The sequence below is a fragment of the Ovis aries genome, chromosome 1, assembly GCF_016772045.2.
Source record: "Ovis aries strain OAR_USU_Benz2616 breed Rambouillet chromosome 1, ARS-UI_Ramb_v3.0, whole genome shotgun sequence".
NCBI classification, from domain to species: Eukaryota; Metazoa; Chordata; class Mammalia; order Artiodactyla; family Bovidae; genus Ovis; species Ovis aries.
In genome coordinates, this window is record NC_056054.1 from 31,472,953 (window position 1) to 31,498,292 (window position 25,340).

General features: G+C 41.3%; 1 protein-coding gene across 2 annotated transcripts in view; it reads left to right on the plus strand.

Annotated features, from left to right (window-relative positions):
• Positions 1 to 25,340, plus strand: part of C8A (complement C8 alpha chain) — an 82,192-nt gene that overhangs the window by 21,863 nt on the left and 34,989 nt on the right. For both annotated transcript variants that reach the window (XM_042248619.2, XM_042248615.2), the window contains exons 3-7: positions 8 to 152; positions 1,528 to 1,675; positions 7,185 to 7,374; positions 11,235 to 11,435; positions 13,152 to 13,392. In XM_042248619.2, coding sequence (XP_042104553.1) covers positions 8 to 152; positions 1,528 to 1,675; positions 7,185 to 7,374; positions 11,235 to 11,435; positions 13,152 to 13,392 — 925 coding nt within the window. The remainder of the gene's footprint in view (positions 1 to 7; positions 153 to 1,527; positions 1,676 to 7,184; positions 7,375 to 11,234; positions 11,436 to 13,151; positions 13,393 to 25,340) is intronic.

Sequence of the window (25,340 nt, forward strand, 5' to 3'; positions counted from 1 at the left end):
GATTTAGTACAGATACCGGAGCCTCTTGCAGCCAAACAAGTTTGGGGGAACCATCTGCAGTGGGAATGTCTGGGACCAAGCCAGCTGTCACAGTCCCACAGCTTGTCTGAGTCAAGCACAGTGTGGACAGGATTTCCAGTGTAAGGAGACAGGTAAGTAGCATCTCAGCAGGATAACAGCTGTGCCTGTCAAACTTAATGTACAAAATAGTTCTCCAGGAGCTTGTTAGAATGCAGAACTCCAGAGCCCTGGAAGTTATCATTCTGGAAGTTTTGGATGGGACCTAGAAACCCGAATTTGAAGCCAAGCCAGCAATCCAAGTAACCTTGATGCAAGTTTTTGGGAACATATGTTGATTTTAAAAAGGTACAATTCACACATCCATCCATTCATTGAATAAATATTAGTTGAGTGCATACGATGACCAAGTAATGTGCTACCTGCTGGTGAGGCAGAGATTGAAAAATTCATGTGCTTGACCCTCAGTACTCCTAGACTCTTTGGGAGACAGACCAATAAGCCATCAATGACAATATCCTGTGATAGCCAGTGTAATCAGTGTATGTATAGGGTCCAATGTACAGATTCTCTGGCAGGGGGTACCTAAATCTGCTTTGGAGAGTCAGGGCAGGCTTCAACATGGTACTTGAACTGAGACTTAGAAAATGAACAAGTTTGCTAATAGACAAAATGTGCCAAAGCACAAGGGTTTAGGAACTTGCAATCAGCCCAAAATAAGTGCTCTGGGAAGAGAGACAGGGGATGGGCCAGGTTTTTAACTGGGGACCACATGGTGGCATTTGGAGACAGAGGAATGGGGAGACTCTGGAGGGTGCAGAGCATTTTAGACCCCTGGGGCTGTGATGTGGAGACTGAATAGAGAGGAGGAGCCTGGGGCAGGGTCTGAGCTGAGGGCCTGCAGGCGGGAGACAGCGAGGCTGGGAGGAAGGTGGAGGCAGTGAGGATTAAAGGAGGATTTGGGACAGCACCGAGGACTGAAGGGCTGTTTCAGAGATTAAACAGATCCAGTGGTCATGTATGGATGTGAGGGTTGGACTATAAAGAATGCTGAGCACCAAGGAATGGATGCTTTTGAACTGTGGTGTTGGAGAAGACTCTTGAGAGTCCCTTGGACTGCAAGGAGATCCAACCAGTCAATCCTAAAGGAAATCAGCCCTAAATATTCATTGGAAGGACTGATGTTGAAGCTGAAACTCCAATACTTTGGCCACCTGATGCGAAGAGCTGACTTTGAAAAGATCCTGGGAAAGATTGAAGGCGGGAGGAGAAGGGGACAATAGAGGATGAGATGGTTGGATAGCGTCACTGACTCAATGGACAGGGCTTTGAGTAAACTCCAGGAGTTGGTGATGGACAGGGAGGCCTGGCATGCTGCCGTCCATGGGGTCGAAAAGAGTTGGACATGACTGAGTGACTGAACTGAACTGAACTGAACTGATATGGATCGTGAGGGAGGGGGAGGAGTCCTGGAGGCTCTAGAAGCATCCACTGCCTCTCCTTGCTCAGGTCGCTGCCTGAAACGCCACCTGGTGTGTAATGGAGACCAGGACTGCCTGGATGGCTCTGACGAGGATGACTGTGAAGACTTCAGGATTCCAGAAAATGACTGCAGCCAGTATGACCCAATTCCAGGATCAGAGAGGGCGGCCTTGGGGTGAGTCACTGCCCGCTGGCTCTGTGAGTCTGGGGCATGATCTCCCATCAGTCATGAGTATTGGTTTCAGGGAAACAAGAGGGTCTTTGGGACGAACTCCTCTAGAGTGCATCCTGAGAGGCCACTGTCCCTCTAGTGTCTTAAGTTCATTCAGGCTGCTCTAACAAGCTACCACACACTGGGTGGCCTATAAACAACAGAAATTTATTTCTCAGACTTCTGCGGCTGCAAGTCTGAGGTCAGGGTGCCAGCCTGGCCAGATGAGGGTGTTCTTTCAGTTAGCAGTCTTCTTGCTGTGTCCTCCCATGGTGAAAGGGATGAGGGTGCCCTGTGGGTTTCCTCTGTAAGAGCAGTAGCTCCATTCATGAGGGGTCCACCCGGGTGACCAAAGCACCTCCCAAAGGTTTCCGTCTATATACCACCACATGGGGGGTTAGAGTTTTAGCATATGAATTTGGGAGTTGCACAAAGTTCAGTCCATAACAGGTGACTTGCTCAGTCCTGCTTACATGACATAGCTCCTGTTTTCCCCTCTGTGTCTCTATCTGCATATCCTTATTTCACCCTTTCCCACTCTACTGCTCATTCCTCTTGCCCCAATTCCATTTCCAAGGCCCATTTACATTTTCTACAAAGGCTTCCAATATTCCCCCAAATAACTCTTCTCTGACTAAGTGCGCTTTCCAGTAGCCTTATTCATACTCTGCTTTGCACTGCAGTTGCTGATACAACCAAGACACGGCAAGAAAATGGACTTTAAGGTGAGACACAGTGGAGCTTGAATCTCCACTTTGCGACTGCTGACTTACACCTCTCAGGACACATTTTTGTTTTTTTTTTTAATCTGTTGAGATCCAGTCATCCTTGATTCTAACTTTACTTCATTGTATACCTTATGTTTAGGTTCAAACCCACACACACAACACTCACTTTTCTTCTGAGATTTCATAAAGTTAGTTCCTTCTTTCTGGAATATCCTTCCCTATATTCCTATCTGGTTACCTTTTTACCTAGTGTTATGCATTGAATTGCATCCCCCTAAAATTCATATGTGGAAACCCTAACACCTATGTGATTATATTTAGAGATAGGGCCTTTACAGAGGTAATTAGGGTCAAATGAGGTCATAAGGGTGGGGCCCTAATCCAATAGGACTGGTATACTTATATGAGGAAGAAAAGACACCAGAGAGCTCTCTCTCACCACATGCACAGAGAAGGCACCATGTGAGGACATGGTGAGCTGGTGGCTATCTGCAACCCAGGAAGAGAGGCCTTATCAGAAACCAACCCTGATGGTACCTTTCTCCTAGACTTCCAGCTTCCAGAACTGAGAGAACATAAATTTGTCAAAATTCTTTGAGTCACCCAGACTTGGGTATTGTATTGGGTGTATTTTGCTATGATAGCCCAGTTAAGACACCCAGGCATCATCTCCTCTAGCTGGTCTTTTTGACACCCCCTCTCCTCCTCTCAATGCTGTTTAGGCTGACAGTCCCCTCCCACTGCTCCCAGCATCCCTGTGTGTCCTCCTCTCCCAGCACTTAGCCAACAGGGCAGAGACATCTGTTTCCCAGCTGAAGGATCCCTCATCATCTCTGCTTCTCCAGCACCCAGCACAGGGCTGAGCTTATAGTGACACATGGCATTGCTAGTCTTTGCTTTGGGCCTTGTCCCCTAACTTGAACATAAGCTCTTTGAGGGCAGAGGCTGCTCTGATTCATGTTTTTCATCTCCTCTGCCTCTGTATCAGAGCTTTTCCTAGAACAGGCTGTCACTGAGTATTGATTGCAGTGAAACAAATCAATAGGAGCAGCTGGATCTTTGCAGATGAGGAGACAGAGAGAGGTAGTAATCATCACCCAGCAGCTGGGCCATATGGCAGCCCACTCCCAGTCACGTGTGGGTTCTGTGACATGCAGCGCTCATTCACTGTGCTTTAAGCACCTTCAGATCACAGCCCACCTACCAGATAGGGCAGAATCCAGTAAATGCGTGTGGCCACACACGCATGAAAAGATGAGCAAGTATTTGTTTCTTTTGGACCAATAATATTAATTTTCTGGGACTACCATAACAAAGTGCCACAAACCGGTGGCTTAAAGCAATAGAAACTTTCTTCTCAGGAGGCTAGAAACCTGGGATGAAGGTAGGATTGCTTTTCCTGAGGCCTCGCTCCGTGGCTGCTGAATGGCCGTCTTCTCCCGGGTCCTCACAGTGTCTTCCCCTGCCCATGGCTATACCCTAACTTCCTCTTCTTGTAAGGACACCAGTCATATTGGATTAGGGCCTTCCCTAACAAGCTCATTCTACCTCAGTTGCCGTGTTAAGGATCCTATCACCAAAATACTGTAAATTTCTGAGGGTTGGGGAGTCAGGACTTCAACATCTGAATATTGGGAGGGCATATTTCAGGCTCTACCACCAAAATCTTGATTTTGAAAGTGACTATGGGATGCAAAGAGTATGAGCATGAAATACTGAGGTGCTGACTTGGAAAACGACTACCTCCTTATTGACAAAAAGATCTCAGACCATGACCCTGATCTCATGTGATTTGATCAGGAGAATTTCAAATATATTAATACTTGTAGGGTTGAGTACTTTACTCACACTGAACACTGAAAACAGCAGAAAGGGGCCACCTCCACTCCCAACAGCTGACATTATGGTGGTTTTTCCATTCATCTATAAGATCTTAGAGGCCCTTCCTGATATTTTATTTTTTTCTTATTTAGGCATTTCCCAGTTTTTAATTTTTATTTATTGTTACAAAAGTAATAACTATTTGAGGTAAAAACTGAACTTTTTCCTTCACTGTCCTTAACCTTGTCCCACCCACTTACCCTCTCTCTCTTCCTTCCCTGGAGCTGACCCTTGTTAAGTTGGGACTTTCCAATCATGTAAAAATGCACTGCCAACATACACTGTATGGAAAGAATTCAATTAAATGTACTGTGCATTATAGGCATAAGTATATTTTATATAAATATGATTAGACTATACATACTGCCCACAACTTGTTTTCACTTAACATTTTGAAGATTTCCTACCATATCATCTATTGTCTTTTCTTAAGCAACAATGTAGTATTCCATAACAAGGATCAGCAAACCATGGCCTAGGTGCAAAATTCAGCCCGCTGTCTGTTTTTAAATAAAGTTTTATTGAAACACAGCTTTTGCCCTACAGTGGAAGAGTTGAGTAGTTGCAGCAGAAATCTACACAACCTGCAAGGCCTAAATTATTTACTATATGGACCTTTGTAAAAAAATTTAAAAAAGAAAAGAAAAACAAAACAATTTCCCAATTCTTCTATAGCGTAACTGTATGATAATTAAATTACCTCCTATGGAACTGAAAGATAATTAGATTATTTTCCCCGTTTCCCTTTCATAAACAGTGCTACAATGAACATTTTCATATATATAATTTTGTACACATGTATGAATATTTCTGCGGAAGAAGTTTCCGAAAAGTGGAATTTCTCTCTTTTTATTTCCACCAGGGCTTCTGCAATCAGATTTTCCAAATATACATAGGCTTTACTTATGGTTAGAGATTGCAGTACAATCTTGGAGCTTATGGTTCTTTTGAGTTTTTCTTTGGTCCATTAGAGAGACTGTATCTATCAGCTATAGGCAGCAACATGTCCCATAGGTGGAAAGATAGAAATTGCAGGGTAAAGAGTAAGAACCTAGATTGTAGTGTCCAAAAAAATCTAGGAAAAAAATCCCAGTTCTGACTATAGGCAAGTTACTTAATTTTTCTGAGCTTCAATTTTCACATTTGCAAAGTTGTTATGAGGTTGAAAGCTAATGTATACTAAATGTCTGGTAAAATGTGCATTCAATTCATCACAGCTATTATTACATCACTTCCACTAATAGGAAGAAAGAGATGGAGAAAGGAAGAGAAGAAGGAAGTTTACTTACATTGAATTTCTACTATACGCCAAGTGCTCTATAATTATCCATTTATTCTTTTGAAGCAGGTTTTATTCATAATCCTTCCCCTGCTAATTTGCCTTTGTGCTTTTTCACAAAGGAAATAAACAAACATGACGTATGCTATGCCAGAGGCAATCACCAAATGCCCTGGGAACACAGAGGAGGGACAATTATCTGTCCAGGATAATCAAAGGTGATACAGAGGAGGCAGCATTCGAGCTGGGTCTTAAAGGCTGAACAGAAGTTTGAGATGAAAAGAAAAGCAATCATTTTATTATCTACAACATAAGAGGCTTAGATTGTAAGGTCTTTGAACTCTTAGTCAAGTTTCATGCTTTTGTCCAGTTAACTTTCTCTTTTTAAGAAATTAAAGCTGTCTTTCACCTGTTTCACATTATTGTTACCTAAATATGGTTAAACCATCCATGACCTAAAACAGAGGACTTAGGCAGATAGACGTGAAACACCCTCAGAGAGGGAAGTATTAGAAAATATTTCTGGAAAGGTATTGGGCCAGGGGAAAAGAAGAATTATTATCAAGAGTATTTCTGTTTTACCCTAATGCTCTCATTTAGACTTCGCTAAATGACACTTTTACTATTCTGTTCTTCAAATGAGGAAAATGATCTTCAGGAAGTTTGTAGAAACTTTCTACAAAGTCACACAGCTAGTAAATGACAGAGCCAGAAATTAACCAGGTGTCTCCCTGACTTCTGGAGAAGGAAATGGCAACCTACTCCAGGATTCTTGCCTGGAGAATCCCATGGACAGAGGAGCCTGGTGGGCAATACCGTCCATGGGGTCCCAAAGAGTCAGACATGACTTAGCGACTCAACTCCCTGACTTCACATTGTGTTCCTCCATGCTGCCTAGAAGACTACAGCCTTTCTGAGGATTAGATCATCAGCTTACCACTATGAACTATACTAATATTTCAAAGTTAGTTTTTAGCAGCAGAACTTCTTCTGAAATAATACTAACAAAAACCAGCAACAGCAACATTTTTTTAATATTTCATATGAGTACTATTATGATTCCTTTACTTGTTTTAACTCATGCTTAACTCTGTGAGGGCAGTAGTATTAGCTGTTTTTGTTTTGTTTTGTTTTTGTTTTTTACCAATGACTAAGCTGAAACACAGAGAGATTAAATGATCTGCCCAAGGTCAATCACACAGCTAGATGTGGGACAGACAGGAAACAGGTCTGGACTGTCTAGTTCCTGGGCTCAGAATTTTGATAATCATGCATATTCTTCTTCAGTTTACTCAACAAATATTTAGGAGGGCCTCCTATGTGGGAGCCCTGTCCTAGATGCTGAATGATGTTGTCTGGCTGATCTGGTTTAAGGGAAGGTGGGGGCTCATGCTCAGCCCACTTGGTTTCCCACCTTTACCCAAAATGGCCCATAAGGTACTTCAAGGAAACCTAGTGCCTCACTTAACTCAGTTGGAGAAATACAGCTCAGCCTACTAGTTACATCAATGTGCAGAGGAGATTTTGTGTTATTCTTTGCTTTTCCAGTGCTCTCTCTTAGAAGCTGCTTTCCTTTTCAATTTAGGTACAATATCCTGACCCAGGAAGAAACTCAGAATGTGTATGATGCCAGGTACTACGGGGGCCAGTGTGAGACTGTATACAATGGGGAATGGAGGGAGCTTCAGTATGACCCTGCCTGTGAGCGTCTCTACTACGGAGACGATGATAAGTACTTCCGGAAACCCTACAATTTCCTGAAATATCACTTTGAAGTAAGTCTGAACGGGGTGCTCACAGGCCACTGTGGCAGGGAGGCATGGAGGGGAAGTCTATTGGTGAAGATAGGATGACTTGCTTTGGAAGATTTTACTTCCTATAGGGCTTGCTGGTGGCTGAAGCTCCCAATGCACCTGCTCCCACACATGCTCAGGGCTGAAGAGTCAAGGTCAGGGCCAGGGAGCCTCTGTAAATGGGGCTCTAGCCTCATGTAAATGGGGATCTAGCCTCCGCTAGATCTCGGTTCTGGTCCTAAAGCAGTGAAATAGACTGAGGCCCTATTTTCTGGGCTGCTAGTCAGAAGCCCTATTTCCAGGTTTTGACACTATTAGAACAGATGTATATCAGACCGTGAGCAGCTCACTGTCCCTCCCCAGGCTCAGGTTCCTAAGATGTAAAGTGGGGGCAAGATAGGAGGTGGCTGTGGGTCCTGAGACCTGCGCCCCTGCTTCTCCGAGGGCAGGTCTTCACTGATGACCTTCATCTCTTGGCTTTCTGTACATGATTTTGTTGGAAGAAAAGTTTCTGCTATCGAAAAGTGCTTGAAAACTGCTAAGGTTCCCTAAGATTCTCCACATCTTTAAAATTCTGCAGTCCCCTGGTCACCATGGAGCTCACAGTCAGCTCCAGGGCCTGCTCCTAACCATTCATTTCTCTGCCCTTCACCCTGTGGGTGAGCCATCTACACAGCACACCTCACTGCAGGCTTACCAAGCGTCCCCTCCTACTTTCACACAAATTCTCCCACTGAATCCTCATTACAAGACAATGGAACAGATATTACCATTGACCCATTTTAGATACTAAAGACAATCTCTTTAACAAGTGGTGCCGGGAAAACTGGTTAACTACTTGTAAAAGAATGAAACTAGAACACTTTCTAACACCATACACAAAAATAAACTCAAAATGGATTAAAGATCTAAATGTAAGACCAGAAACTATAAACTCCTAGAGGAGAACATAGGCAAAACACTCTCCGACATAAATCACAGCAGGATCCTCTAGGATCCACCTCCCAGAGTACTGGAAATAAAAGCAAAAATAAACAAATGGGATCTAATTAAAATTAAAAGCTTCTGCACAACAAAGGAAACTATAAGCAAGATGAAAAGACAGCCTTCGGAATGGGAGAAAATAATAGGAAATGAAGCAACTGACAAACAACTAATCTCAAAAATATATAAGCAACTCCTGCAGCTCAATTTCAGAAAAATAAACGACCCAATCAAAAAATGGGTCAAAGAACTAAATAGACATTTCTCCAAAGAAGACATACAGATGGCTAACAAACACATGAAAAGATGCTCAACATCACTCATTATCAGAGAAATGCAAATCAAGACCACAATGAGGTACCATTTCATACCAGTCAGAATGGCTGCGATCCAAAAGTCTACAAGCAATAAATGCTGGAGAGAGTGTGGAGAAAAGGGAACCCTGTTACACTGTTGGTGGGAATGCAAACTAGTACAGACACTATGGAGAACAGTATGGAGATTCCTTAAAAAACTGGAAATAGAACTGCCTTATGACCTAGCAATCCCACTGCTGGGTATATACACCGAGGAAACCAGAATTGAAAGAGACACGTGTACCCAATGTTCATTGCAGCACTGTTTATAATAGCCAGGACATGGAAGCAACCTAGATGTCCATCAGCAGACGAATGGATAAGAAAGCTGTGGTACATATACACAATGGAGTATTACTCCGCCATTAAAAAGAATACATTTGAATCAGTTCTAATGAGGTGGATGAAACTGGAGCCGATTATACAGAGTGAAGTAAGCCAGAAAAAAAAAAAAAAAACACCAATACAGTATACTAACACATATATATGGAATTTAGAAAGATGGCAATGATAACCCTGTATGTGAGACAGCAAAAGAGACACAGATGTATAGAACAGTCTTTTGGACTCTGTGGGAGAGGGAGAGGGTGGGACGATTTGGGAGAATGGCATTGAAACATGTATACTATCATGTAAGAAATGAATCGCCAGTCTAGGTTTGATACAGGATACAGGATGCTTGGGGCTGGTGCACTGGGATGACCCAGAGAGATGATATGGGGAGGGAGGTGGGAGGGGGGTTCAGGATTGGGAACTCATGTACACCTGTGGTGGATTCATGTCAATGTATGGCAAAACCAATACAGTATTGTTAAGTAAAATAACAGAGAAAATAACAAAAAAAAAAAAAAAGAAAAAAAATCCCAGAGACTTAGAGGGATAAATGTCAGGCCTAATAGGTAGCAGAGACAAGATTGAAATCCAGATCTATCTGAACTAAGCCTGGCTATATAGCATTTAGAAGGGAAGCTAGATGATGCAAATTCTCTCTGTATCACATATATTCTATCTACATTCTATCTATAGAGAGAGATGATAGGATGCCAGGACCCTGAACAACTATCTAGTCACATCCTTCACCCTCCCCCACTCAAATTTCTAAAAAGAAAAATATTGACAGAGGATAAGGCTAGGCTTATGGATTCTGTTTTAAGAAGTTGGTTCCCACTGTCCACAATAGCTAAGAAGTGGAAGCAAATGTCCATCAGCAGAGGAATGGATGAAGAAGATGTGATAGACATATACAATAGAATATTACTCAGTCATTAAAAAAGAATGACAATGCCATTTGCAACAGCATGGTTGGACCTAGACATTATCACACTAAATAAGCCAGGCAAAGATAAACATTATATGATCACTTATATGTGGAATCTAAGAAATTAATACAAATCAACTCAAGCACAAAATAATAATAGATTCACATACATATAAAACAAACTTAGGGCTACCAAAGGGGAAAGGGGAAGGGGAGAGATAAATCAGGAGTATGGGAGTAACAGATGCAAACTACTACATATAAAATAAACAATGAGGATTTACCGTATAGCACCGAGAACATATTCAATGTCCTGTAATAAACTATAATGGAAATGAATCTGAAGCTACATACCTGAGACTAACACAATGCTGTAAATCAACTATAGTTACATTAAAAAAAAGAAACTGGCTCTCCCCAGCCCACTTCCACCTCTGTCATCAGGTCTAAGTAAGCCAAACTGGGAGACAGGCACTGCCGTTTTCCTAACTGGAGGACGATCTAGGGCCTATGTGTCAGGCAAGATAGACTAGGCTATGCTGTGGCAATAAAAGATTCTTCAATCTCAGTGCTTAAAACAGTAACGCCCCTCTTCTGCTATTCATTCATCCTAACATGGAAAGGAAACTCTCATCATCACAGACACTCAGGACCCAAATTAATGGAGCCTCCATCTCAACACGTGCTCTTGTGATTACAGAGTGAACTACCCATGGGCTCCTAACCCTCACTTCCTTGGCTCAAGCAGAGCACATGACCAGACCTCAGGTCAAGCTGGCTGAGAAATGCAATCCTGGAATGAAATAACCAAACACTTTTGGGTGGTCCCTAAGCATACCTCTACTTAGAACTGTCACCACCTGCCTGCCTTTGCCTCTTGTCCATGCCTAGACACGGCTTTCTGTACTTCCCCACTACAGAGTCAAGCAGGAAGGAAGGGTGTCTATCTTCCTATCTTTTATACAGGAAGGATAAGCCCTCTGGAAAGAAATAAATGCGCAGAACATTATAACATTTTATAAGAATCATGTGTATATGTTTAAATAAATATTTTAGTAGTACCACTAATTACTAAGCACTGCTGAATTTTCTGCATTTTAGTATCAACTTGGAATAGCCTTTTTAAAGGAGTATTTATAATAATCTGAAACATTGGTTATTTACAGAGAAAAGATTTAAATATTACCTATGAATTGGAATATAACTTTATGTGTACAAAGCTAACATTATGTGTTTCCTCTCAGGCCCTGGCAGATACTAAATTCTCTTCAGAGAAATATAATGACGTAAATGATCTTCTTACTAAAGTGAAAAACGACAATTCTGTGTCAAAAGGATTGACCCTTGGTGTGAGCTCTACACGCGACCCAGTCATGGTGACTATAGGTGTATCCACGTCACAAGATGCTTCCTTCTTAAAAAAGTTACGCAAGTATAATGAGAAGGTATTAAAACATAATGCCCATGTTGTACACTATCCCATAATCTATGCTGAACACGTACTACCTAACTGCGTTAAAAAGTACAGTAGTAATTGAACCTTCATTTGCTTGTATAATTGGAAATGTCTGATCAGTGGTAATCATGTTTGTTTTCTTATTACACTTTCACATACAGAATCGTCACAAAGGGAATACATTGCATGATAAGACTAGTACTCTTATCATTTCCCCATCCTTTTTCATGGGTACCTGGAGCATACAGGGAAATACTTAGAAGGTAATGTCTTAAAGAGAAACAGCTAAGCCCTCTAAACTAGACTTGGAAGAATTCTACAGCAAGCCTGGCCTTTCCAGGCTTTTCCATAGATTGGATGGCTGGCCTGCTCAATGAATCTTTCTTCATCAACAATTTACTACTAATTGCCTATTATCCTGTCTATTATCAGGCAATGTTTCCTTGAGGAAGTCAGGGAGTCTGGCTTAACTGATATCTAAAGACTAGTACCAGTTGTCTGGATGAAGTGAGGCAGAAGCTAAGAGAAGGCTATTCTCAGCCTGGGAAAGAGCATATGCAAAAGCCTGGAGATGAGAAACTGCCTCACACAGATGTGGACTGAAAGGACTTCCACTGTCTGAAGCCCGGGTGGGAAGGGAAAACAGGGAGTGATAAGGATGGAGAGGCAATCAGGAGCCAGAGCAATATTCATTGAATTGATCAGAAATTTACCCCAAAGCCTCAAAACATTGTACCAGAAATTGGGATTTACAGAGGGCTCAAAACATGATTTTACATGATGAAAAAACAGTTATAAAAGTTAACTTTGTTAACAAATATAAATTACATTTTGGAGCTTGGCCACAAATAAGCTATTGATCTGAAGGGAAGTGTTGTTCTGAGATACAACTCTCAGGGTAATGTGGACTTTTCAAAAACTAGGTCGTTTCCTTCAACTTTCACTATCACTTTGGAACAAGGGTTACATTCTCTGCAAGGAAAGTGCATGCATAACCCACTTCCTCTTAAACCAATCCAACCTCACCCTGGTCCTGTCTTTTTTTTTTTTTTTTTCATCATTATATCAGGATCCTGCATTTCTTGATTGCTGAATGGTATTAGATTACCACTAAAATATAAGCTCTATGAGGGCAGGGACTATCTCGTTCAAGATCATGTTCCCTGCACCTAGCAGAAAGCATGTGATGACAGGCATGGATAGGAGTTTGTTCAATGAATTAAATGATGTTGGCATTTCACAGTGTCATCAAAATATTCCTAAGCATAATCTTTAATGGATGCCTAATACTTATGTTGGAAGTTGCATACTGCTTTAATTAGAGAAAGATGCGGCGGTAAGAGTGGGCTGAGGGCAGGGTAGAGGCAAGGAACACAGTGAAGCACACTGAGATAATGAACCCAGGGAGGGCTGATGAGAACTTGACCTGGAAGGCATAGTAGGAAAGAGATGAAGGCACAGGAGAAGCCAGGTACACACTGGTGCCTAATATATGCTTGCAAAATGTAGTAATCCCCCTTATATATATTTATATACATATATATGTAAGTATATCTATACCTTTGCATATAATTCCCACAGTTATATGTAGGTGTATACATATCTGCAGGTACTAAATGCTGACCTTTTACGTGATCTCATGTGGTAAAATATATACTCTCTGTGTTCTTTTCCCTCATTTAATGGTGGTCGTTGTTGTTGGCAGAAATACATCTTTATGAGAATTTTCACAAAGGTGCAGACTGCTCATTTCAAGATGAGGAGGGAAAACATCATGCTGGATGAAGGTATGCAGCAGTCACTAATGGAGCTTCCAGAGCAATACCACTATGGCATGTACGCCAAGTTCATCAATGACTATGGCACCCATTACATAACGTCTGGATCGATGGGTGGTGTCTATGAGTATATCCTCGTGCTTAACAGAGAAAAAATGGAAACAGCTGGTAAGTAGAATGGGCGTGCGACGCACATGGTGTTCAATGCGTACACCAGGCGTGGTGGGCAGTTTTCTAGTCACTGACTCTCAGCCACGCGTGATCTCACTTAGTCTCCATGACAACTCTCTAAGGTAGCATTGGTATTATTATTTATAGAAACTTGAGGTTCAACAGGGTGAAGTGGCTTGCTCGGAAGCACCACAGATAGAGTTTGAATGCAGACTCGTCTGGCTGTCCAAAATCATGCATTTTCTATGGCACCATAGTTATCTCTTTAATAATAAATGGTCTCTGGGGTTTTGCTGTTTAAAACGTTAAAACATTTTAAATGTAGATTATTGGTGGGTAGAACGGCCATCCAAGCAGTCAGTGATGGCAGAAACCTAGAGTCATCCCAGACCCTCCTTCCCCTCCATCCCTGTAGATCTCTAAGACCCTTCAGCTCTCTCTCCTGAGCAGCTATCCTCCGTCCTTTCTTCTACATCCCCTCCTGCAATGGGAGGCTGGGTTTATACCTTTCACTTACTACTGCAGAAACTCCGAAATGGTCTTCAAAAGAAGACTCACTCCTTCCAATCCATTCTCAACACTGCTACCAGAAGGATATTTCTGCCTCACAGATCTTAGGATGTCACCTCCTTGCCCAAGATCCTACAAGGCTAATACTAAAACCTAAAATCCTTAGCAAGACATCAACAATCTCCATGGTCTCACCAAACTGCTAGAATAGTGGTTCTAAAACATGCGGACTCCCACCAACAGCATTAGCATCACCTGGGAATGTGTTAAAATGCAAATTCTCAGGTTCTCATCCCAAACCTGCTAAATGGGAAACTCTGGGAGTAGGTCCAGCAGTGTGTTTCGACGATCACCCTCCAGGTTATTCTGATGCTTAGTATAGTTTGAGAACCAGTGAATGAGTAGAAGGGTGAGAGGTGTATCCATTTTTTAAGCCCAGGTTCAACCTCCAAGTTTCAAGAAGTTTCTCTGACTGCACCAGTTCAGGCTGGTCAATTCCTTCCTTCCTTCAACACATTCATATAAATTCCACAGTTTAGTCTTTAAAGCAATTTTCCAAATGTTAATTATTTCTCTTGTCATCTAGACAGCAAGATCCTTGAAAGCAAGCCTCGTGTCTGACACTTTTCCACCTCTTTAGCGCTCAACACAGTTTACACAGTGAGTGAGCAAAACAAGACACTGAGTTTGAAGAGGGCGTTAACTTAGATTCCTAACTAGGGCCATTCATAAACTTGTCCATCTATCTCTGTATCCATTCTTTTATAATTCAAATATCTATTCAGTATCTTCTACAGGTTTGTGCTAGGAAAGGCAAGCAAATCTAAATACAGTCCCTACCTTCCTGTGGCATAATACTTAAACTGTAGGTTGAAAACGAATAGTAGATCCTGAAATCAATGTATGGATCACAAACATTTTGAACAACACAGAACAGAAGAGAAAATATCATAATGGTTTGTAGGCAGAGAGGATAAGTTATTGCTTCAAGAAACTTCTTTTGGTTAAAGACATATATATGTGCAGAGTCATGACAAATGAAATAGTTCAGGATAGATCAGTATAAAAAAAGAGTTTGAAAAACTTAATTCACGTGGATCTTTTTAAGAGTCACTCAAAACCATGAGGAAGAACAAAGAGCTAACATTTATTGAGTACATACTAAGTTCTGGGGCTGTTGTATATATTCTTATTTAATATTCTTGACAACATTTGGAGGTTGGTGTTATTCTAGTTTTAGCCCCAGAAGTGCTGAGGCTCCTTAGGGAAGTTAATTACTTCCCTATATTTGGCCCAGGGCTGCAGGAAACTGGCATCAGACCCCTGGACCTGCGTCTTTTCACCATGTGTTCTGGTACAGCCTTTCATCTGGGCTCTGTCTTTGGTACTGGATTACTAATTAATTGCCTGGGGTATCTCAAGCCCCCTCCGCTTTAAAATCTGTGAGGCAGAAAGGGGCTTCCAATGTGGTTAATATTCAAAAGGAGCCCACCAACGAATTGTCCCAGGGATAATTACCTCAGCTCTGTTTATAGAAAGCCATATGTCGATAATAGCACAATTTGCTATTTGTGAAGAGCTGATTTTCTATAAATCCGGAAAGTTAGTGTTGCTTTTCTATAAATATGGAAATGTGCTAATCATCACCTCATCTGCTGGAGCCCGCTAATAAATCAGAATGTCATTTACATATTAACCTACAAAGAAAAACATCTACCTTCTTTCCCTTTGACAAACAGACTCACGCATACTCTCACTCCATGTTTGATATTTGTCTAATTTTCTCTTTGTCTCTTTCTCACCCTCTCTCTCACTCCTTCTCTCCCTCTCCTCTTTTTCAATGTCTTTTTTCTCTCTGATCTATATGACTTTAATAATATTTATATTCTATTAAGTGCTTGTTTCTGAGAAACACACAGTGTGGAATACATCCCCTCCCTCAAAGAGCTGAGCTTGGAATGGAATGATTTAAATGAACACATGGGCTACTTTGCTTTGGGGACTCATCTGTCCTTGGGTTTGCCTCAGATCCTCTATGGGTTCATCCCAGAGGATGCGCAAGGCTGTTTTCTTCTATGTGTCCTTTAGATAAAATGCGTCTCCCCTAAAGACAGCATGAAACCGTGCATCAAAAATCAAGGGACGTCTTGGATGTTGGAGAGGTGATGTTAGACTTCAATGGGACCCTAGACTTTCCTCAAGGGCTGCTGCTGACAGCTTTCTACATTCTACAGAGATCACTATGGCTTTGGGCTGGAATTTCTGGATTTAGACTTTTTTTTCTCCTTCATCCCTTCTTTGGAGCTCCTATTATTTGTCTTTATATAAAAATATGACAAAGAGAATAGTGCATTCACCATATGGCCTCTCTGGAGTCTGGCTCTATTACAGAGCTGATAATTTACCTAGTACTTCAGTGACACTGTTCTGTTCATGTATGTTTCCTGCCTCCTTTTGTTGGTGCTGTCTGTCAGCCTCCAAAATGCTTCCCCATCTTGCCAACCTGACAGATTTCAACTTATTCATTGGAACCTTGTATGGGTATCCCCACCTCTGTGAAACCTGCCCTGACATCCCTCTGCCCATTCTTTCATAGTTTTGTTCATACAGATATGCATTCATCAAATATGTTTCTATTATGTGGCAGGTAAACAAAATTGATATGGTTCCTGTTCTTGCAAAGCTCACAATCTAGTGGAAGAAACTAAATCAACACCTTAAAATCCAGATGTCATTCTTGGTTCCTCCTTTACTTTCTGCCCCTCATCATTGAGATCTGTTATCTTTTATTTCTAAAGCATACATGGCATCTGACCACATCTCCGTTACCATCTAACTGGTCTGAACCACTGTGATCTCTTATCTGGCCACTGCTAGAGTATGATGGCTTTTATTTTGTCTTTCTTTAGTTTTCTCCTCTTTCCTTTTACTTTTTCTTTCATTTCTTTCTATTCTTGTTGTTGTCATTGTTGTTCTGCAAACACTCTAACATAGCAAGCTTATTTTAGCCTACAGCCTTGGTATTAGCAGTTCTCTCTGTCTGGGCTACCCTTCCCTCTGATGTTTGCATAGCTGTATTCTAACCATTCAAATCTCAACTTAAATACCCGCCTTTCCAAAAGGCCTTTTATGACCATGTAGCAAGTCCTTGTTTGGTACAGCACCCTATTTTAATTCTCAGGCTATCACATATTCAGTAATTAGCATGTTCACATGCTTATTTCTTGGCAACCTCTTCCTCCCAGTATGCATGTTCCATGAGAGCAGAGACCTCATATGTTTTGTTTGCTATTATATATTCATTTCCTAGAACAGTGTTTGGCCTCAATAGCTTGTGTTGAGTGAGCTAATGAATAGATACATGAAGTGAAGTGAAATTAAAGTCACTCAGTTGTGTCCGACTTTTGGAGACCCCATGGACTATATAGTCCACGGAATTCTCCATGCCAGAATACTCGAGTGGGTAGCCTTTCCCTTCTCCAGGGGATCTTCCCAACCCAGGGATCAAACCCAGGTCTTCCTCATTGCAGGTGGATTCTTTACCAGCTGAGCCAATTGCAAATTGTGAAATGAGCTACATAGAAAAATGAACAGGTTGTAGAAATAGAGACTAACTGTGGAAGGAGAGGGAGAAGACAATTTGTTTTGGATTATCTGGGAAAATCTCTTGAGTAAATAGGATAAGGTCCAAAAGGATACTCAGAAGGAGATTCCCAAGACCAGAGGGAAGGTACCCTGGGCAGAATGGACAACCTGGAGTGTTTGAGAACTGAAATAAGAATATGTGGCTGAAGCCTGCAGATAAGGTAGGGGATGGAGGGAGCTGAGGTTGGAAGTAGCTGCAGATGGTCTTGCTGGTCGTAGTAAGAAGTATAGACTTTGTCTGTAGTGAAAAGGAAATCACTAAAATGTTACCCAGCAGTGCCATGGCCTAATCTCTGCTTCAGTAGGTCACTCCACTGTCTGGAGAGCACAGATTAGAGAGGGTGAGAGCAGACTCAGGGAGCACAGTTAGAAGACTCCTGTAGATATCCAGGTAAGGAATCAGAATGGAGATGAAAGAATATGATCGATTCGAGACATATTTTAAAATAGAGTTTGGGTAATTTGCAGATGACCTGGGTGTGAATTGTGAAGTGTAAATACTCCTTATATATTATATTTCAACCACACACACACACACACACACACACACACACACACACACAGTAGGATGAGAAGAACATGATGAGTGTGCCTGGGAGGGCCAACTTCCTAGGAGAGGTACCTCTAGGCATTTGGAAATATGGCAGGGATTCTCGAGCCAGGAAAATAATCCAGAATCGATATGTATGTATATATAAATTCCTGCACCATACTGATTGTAATTATCTATGTGTCTTTTCTACTAGACAATGGGCTAGCTTCCCCTTGATGGCCAATGTAGGTAGGCTTGCACATGCATGCTCAGTTGTGTCCGACTCTTCGTGACCCTATGGACTGTAGCTGCCAGGCTCCTCTGTCCATGGAATTTTTCAGGCAAGAATACTGGAGGGGGTTGTCTTTTCCTTCTCCAAGGTATCTTCCCAGCCCAGGAATCGAGCCCTTGTCTCCTGTATCTCCTGCATTGCAGGCAGATTCTTTACCTCTTGGGGCATTCGGGCTTCCTTGACACATTTAGCTTAGCTTTGGTGACCTTTGTCTCTCAAATGCCACATGAAACAGATTTTCTTATAAGTTAAGGTATCTAAGTAAGTCAGATAAGATACCTCCATCTGGGATGATGTGAGGGAAGCTATGCATGGAATAGAAAGTAAACTACTAGCCCTCAAAGCTCTAAAGGCTCATGATTCTATTGCTGAGTGTTAGACACTCAGGTGTGTCCAACTCTTCTGTGGCACCGTGAACAACAGTCCACTAAGATCCTCTGTTTATGGGATTTTTCAGGCAAGATTCCTGGAGTGAGTTGCCATTTCCTTCTCCAGGGAATCTTCCTGACCCAGGGATTGAACCTATGTCTCTGAGTCCCCTGCATTGCAGGTGGACTCTTCACTGCTGAGCCACCAGGGAAGTCTCTTGATTCTGCAGTTTGGAATATTGAGAAGGGCTGCAATGATCTTACAGAGAGTGACTTCTATTGATGCTCCACTTGTGAAGGAAGCCAATAGTACTTTATGGCCCCATGAAAGCCATCAGGCAATGTGGTAGTGAAAAGGGTTCTTTTTACAAAGATATCATTGCTTTCGGTTCTGCCATTTAAAAGCTGCTACTTTGCATCTCTGAGTTTCAGTTTTCCCACAACTAATGTAAGTGTAATAAACTACTTTTAAAAACCATTATGAGAGTTAATGAAGATATTTCTAAAAAGCATCATGATAAAGAAAATACTGTGTAAGCAGTGGTTATTATTATAGATTACAGTTTTAGGTGGGGTGAGTAAGTAGCAGAATCATTTGATCAAAGTCTGTGGAATGAAGAAATATGCTGGCAGATGGTAGTGAGGAATCTAAACTCGGGAGTCAGACACATCTGGGTGGAGAGCTTGGTTCTACCATTTAGTATTGCATGACCCCGATCAGGGAACTTAATTTCTCTGAACCTCAGTTTTTTTTAAGATCCAAATAGGAGTGATAATAAAGGCTTGTTTGAGAATAATTCCAAGCATCAGTACATTTTGGATGGTAAGTGTTTAAAGAGATTTGATTTCCCTTAAATGCAGGATGTTAGTATAACTTAGTGTTTGAAAATATAAGTTCTGTCATGTTACTGTGTGATTATCGGCAGATTATTTAATCATTTTAAGCCTTAATTTCTTCATCCCTTAAGCTGGAGGTGTTAATGGCATTTAACTCATATTAATTGTGAGGAATAAGAAAAGTTATCCACAGAAAATATTTAGAGTAATGCTAATGATAATGAGCACTCATTAAGCATCAATTACTGAAAAGTGTTCTAATTTAGATTCCTTGTGTTCACATCTCATCTCTACCACTGACTGACCATGGGACCCTTGGGCAAATGCCGTCAGGCAAATGCCTCCCTCTTCCTGCCTGGTTCCTGTTCCCCTAAATGAGACAATGACAGAAGACACTTCATAGGACTGTTATGAATATGAAATGAAACAGTCTATGTGATCAGGGCTTCCCTCAAAGCTCAGTCGGTAAAGAATCTGCCTTCAATGCAGGAGACCTGGGTTCGATTCCTGGGTCAGGAAGATCCCCTGGAGAAGGACATGGCAACCCACTCCAGTATTCTTGCCTGGAGAATCCCATGGACGGAGGAGACTGGCAGGCTACAGTCCATGGGGTCGCAAGAGTTGGACACAACTTAGTGACTAAGAGAGAGAAAGAGATGTGACCAGGTGGCCCAGGGCCTGACATACAGTAATAAGAGTTTAAAAATGGTACTTATTGCTACACTATGCTGGTGCAGTAAAACTATGATGGAAATGGGTGAATTTAATTCAGATGACTGTTATATCTACTACCACGGGCAAGAATCCCTTAGAAGAAAAGGAGTAGCCCTCATGGTCAAAAGAGTTTGAAATGCAGTACTTGAGCGCAGTCTCAAAAAATGGTAGAATGAACCTGGTTTGTTTCAAGGCAAACCATTCAACATCACAGTGATTCAAGTCTATGCCCCAACCACTAAAGCTGAAGAAGATGAAGTTAAACTGTTCTGTGAAGACTAAAAGACTTTATAGAACTAACACCAAAAAAAAAAAAAAAAGAAGAAGAAGTCCTTTTCATCATAGGGGACTGAAATGCAAAAGTAGGAAGTCAAGAGATATCTGGAGAAACAGGCAAGTTTGGGCATGGAGTACAAAATGAAGCAGGGCAAAGGCTAGCAGAGTTTGCCAAGAGAATGCATTGATCATAGCAAACATCCTCTTCCAGCAACATAAGAGAAGACTGTTTACATGGACATCACCAGATGGTCAATACCAAGATCAGATTGATTATATTCTTTGCAGCTGAAGATGTAGAAGCTCTTTACAGTCAGCAAAAACAAGACCAGGAGTTGACTGTGGCTCAGATCATGAGCTCCTTATTGCAAAATTCAGACTTTAATTGAAGAAAGTAGGGAAAATCACTAGGCCCTTCAAGAGTGACCTAAAACAAATCCCTTATGATTACACAGTGGAAGTGACAGATTTAAGGGATTAGATCTGATAGACAAAAGTGCCTGAAGAACCATGGACGGAGGTTCATAACATTGTACAGAAGGCAGTGACCAAAACCATTCCCAAGAAAAAGAAATGCAATAAGGCAAAATGGTTGTCTGAGGAGGCCTTACAAATAGCTGAGTAAAGAAGAGAAGTGAAAGGCAAAGGAGAAAGGGAAAGATACACCTACCTGAATGCACAGTTCCAAAGAATAGAAAAGAGAGATAAGAAAGCCTTCTTAAGTGAACAATGCAAAGAAATAGAGGAAAACAATAGAATGGGGCAGACTAGAGATCTCTCCAAGAAAATTGGAGATATCAAGGGAGTATTTCATGCAAAGATGGACACAATAAAAGACAGAAATGGCATGAACTTAAAAGAAGCAGAAGATATTAAGAAGAGGTGGCAAGAATACACAGAAGAACTCTACAAAAAAGATCTTAATGACCTGGATAACCACAGTGGTGTGATCACTCATCTAGAGCCAGACATCCTGGAGTGTGAAATCAAGTGGGTCTTAGTAAGCAATACTACTAACAAAGCTAGTGGAGGTAATGGAATTCCAGCCAGTTATTTCAAATCCTGAAAGATGCTGCAAAGTGCTGCAGTCAATATGCCAGCAAATTTGGAAAACTCAGCATTGCCCACAAGACTGGAAAAGGTCAGTTTTCATTCCAATCCCAAAGAAAGGCAATGTCAAAGAATGTTCAAACTACCACACAATCGTGTTCATGTCACATGCTAGCAAGATAATGTTCAAAATCCTTCAAGCTAGGTATCAACAGTACATGAGCTGAGAACTTCCAGATGTACAAGTTGGATTTAGAAAAGGCAGAAGAACCAGAGATCAAATTGCCAATATCTGTTGAATCATGGGAAAAGCAAGAGAATTCCAGGAAAACATCTAATTCTGCTTCACTGACTAAGCTAAAGCCTTTGGCTGTGTGTATTACAACAAACTGTGGAAAATTCTTAAAGAGATGGGAATACCAGACCACCTTACCTGCCTTCTGAGAAATCTGTGTGCAGGTCAAGAAGCAACAGTTAGAAACAGAAATGGAACAACAGATTGGTTCCAAATTGGGAAAAGAGTACGTCAAGGCTCTGTATATTGTCCCCTTGCTTATTTAACTTATATGCAGAGTACATCATGAGAAATGCCAGGCTGGATGAAGCACAAACTAGAATCAAGATTGCGGGGAGAAATATCAATGACCTCAGATGTGCAGATGACACCACCCTAATGGCAGAAAATGAAGAGGAACTACAGAGCTTCTGGATGAAGGTGAAAGAGGAGAATGAAAAAGCTGGCTTAAAACTCAGCATTCAAAAAACTTTGATCACAGCATCCAGTTCCATCACTTCATGGCAAATAGAATGGGAAACAATGAAAACAGTGACAGACTTTATTTTCTTGCACTACAAAATCACTGAAGATGTTGACTGCAGTCATGAAATTAAAAGACTCTTGCTCCTTGGCAGAAAGGCTATGACAAACCTAGACAGCATATTATAAAGCAGAGACATCACTTTGCCAACAAAGGTCCATCTAGTCAAAGCTGTGGTTTTTCCAGTAGTCATGTATGGATGTGAGAGCTGGACAATAAAAAAGGCTGAGCACCAAAGAATCGATGCTTGTGAACTGCGGTGCTGGAGAAGACTCTTGAGAGTCTCTTCGACAGCAAGGAGATCAAACCAGTCGATCCTAAAGGAAATCAACCATGAATGTTCATTGGAAGGACTGATACTGAAGCTCCAATACTTTGGCCACTTGATGCAAAGAGCCAACTTATTGGAAAAGACCCTGCTGCTGGGAAAGATTGAGGGCTGGAGGAGAAGGGGATGACAGAGGATGAGATAGTTGGATGGCATCATTGACTCGATGGACATGAGTTTGGGCAAACTCAGGGAGATAGTGAAGGTCAGGGAAGCCTGGCGTGCTGCAGTCCATGGGGTTGCAAAGAGTCAGGCATGACTGAATGACTGAACAACAACAATGTTGGTGTTACTATTACCATATTCATTACTCCCAGCTATCCAGTTGTTAATTCTACAATCTTAACTATCCTCTCATCTGTAATGTGGGGACAATAAGGCAACCTATCTCATAGGTCTCTGCAATTGATCAGCTTTGAAACATTGTTCAAATGGAAGAAGCATCATTATGCCCAGCCTGCAGTGGCCAACACTTCTGCTGTAAGAGTTGGAATCTTAGCATTCATGCTTCTGTCCCTTACCTGGCCATTTAAAAAAATCAAGATCATTCATTTCTGTCCCTAGAGCTTCATCCCATTTTGGAGGAACTGCTCCTCCCATTGATCAAGGTCAGTTTGAATTCTTTTCACTATCTTTCAAAGTCTTAACAAGCCCAATCAGTGCCTGTGTTCCATCATGCCTCCCTTTGATGGATGCCAGATAACAATGACCCTGGAAATGACCCTTTCAGTGAAAATGCAATACATTCAGCCCATCACTGATCATCACTTTCCAACTAGGGTCCTTGGGCCAACTGGTCTACTACCTAACACACTGGGTAGAAAAAGCCATAGGGACATGGCAAAAATCTCACTAAAGTTGATGCCAATTATAGTTTTACATTCTTTTCCTTTGTCCTCTTTCCTTCTCTTTATTTATTCAATAGCTTTTCATTCAACAAACATATATTAAGCGCACAAAATATGGTTAGCACTGTCTAGACACCAACGTGGATCCTATTATCTCATATAGCAGGTAACAGGGTTTCTCTGTTATAATCATGTGATTATAGTCAAGGATGATTTATTATAGGGACAACCAGATTGGTTACCACCTATAGTGAATTAACAATTTATTTTTGTTTTCACTGTACTTAGAAATAACTAAAATATTTGGTTTTAACAAAATATATATAAAATATTTGATTCTAATAAATATATTAACTCCTAAGGTTGGTAAAATACAGTCATTCACATCTGGTATTGAAAATGATCTTCATAATTGCTTATAAGGAATTTATTAATATTTTTCTCCCCAATTCTATAGAGAAAGCTTAGGTCTAAAGAGCCCAAGTAACTGGCTCAACATGATTCAATTGGTATTGAATTAAGGTCTTCTGATATAGAGTTTATATCTTGTCCATGTATTTACCTCCCATCACCTCCTCCCCATTTCTTCACACTCTGTCATTCATTCTGATACTATATTCCAAGGGCTTAAACTCTAGAAGCAGTGGTAAAATGGCTAGCAGTTACTGAGCATTTCATCACATGGCAGACACTGAATTAGGCATTTAAATGCACTATCTCATTCTATCCTCAGGAAAGACCTGGGAAGAGCATACTATAACACTCAGTTTACAAATGAAGAACTGAAGCTCAGCAACGTTAAATATCTTGTGCAAGGTCAAGTTTGCCTTGTTATTACAGGTGGAGTCCAAGTTCAGCGTGAGAACCTGTGATATTAATAAACATTCTATAATGCCTCACAGATGTTTTACCTAGGGTTTTCCAAACTATAGGCTACAGCCCACTAGCAGATTGTAAGAGAAATTTAGTGAGCCAGGACTAGCATTTGATAAAATGAAACAATACAGTAGGAAGGGAAGCCTCAGCAAGCATCACAGAAAGTATGGTTATTTCAGCTGGCTGTAAATGGGCTGGATCCTGATGTCAACTGTATCGCTTGCTTTTGGGGGTAGTCATACTGTCTTAACCCAGGGTGCTCCGCTGACTGTAGCCACTCATCTAATCACTTTAAATAAAGGAAAAGTCATCACTAGCCATAGCAAAGGCACTAGGAAGTATATTAGGGATCTCCAATACACACTTTACTTATATAAGTAAAGAGAGTTCTTGTACAATATTGGCTCACACAACGATAGAGCCTGACAAGTCCCAAGATCCATATTCGGCAAGCTGTGGACTTAGGGGAGTTGATGATTTCGTTCCAGTTTGAGTTCAAAGGCCTAAGAATCAGGGGAGCTGATGGTGTAGTCCCAATGTGAAGGTTGGAGGTTTGAGACCCAGAAATAGCTGATGTTTTAGTTTGAGTCCAAAGGCAAGAAAAAAAGCCAATTTTCCAGTTCAAGGCAATTAGGCAGGAAGAATCCTCCCTTTTAAAAAAAGTTTATTTGAATTTAATTGGAGGATAATTTCTTTACAATAATGTGTTGGTTTCTGCCATACATCAACATGAGTCAGCCATAGGTATACATATGTCCCTCTAGAACTTGCCTCCCACCCTCCACCCCATCCCACTCCTCTAGGTTGTCACAGAGCACGAGATTTGAGCTTCTTGCATCACAGAGCAAATT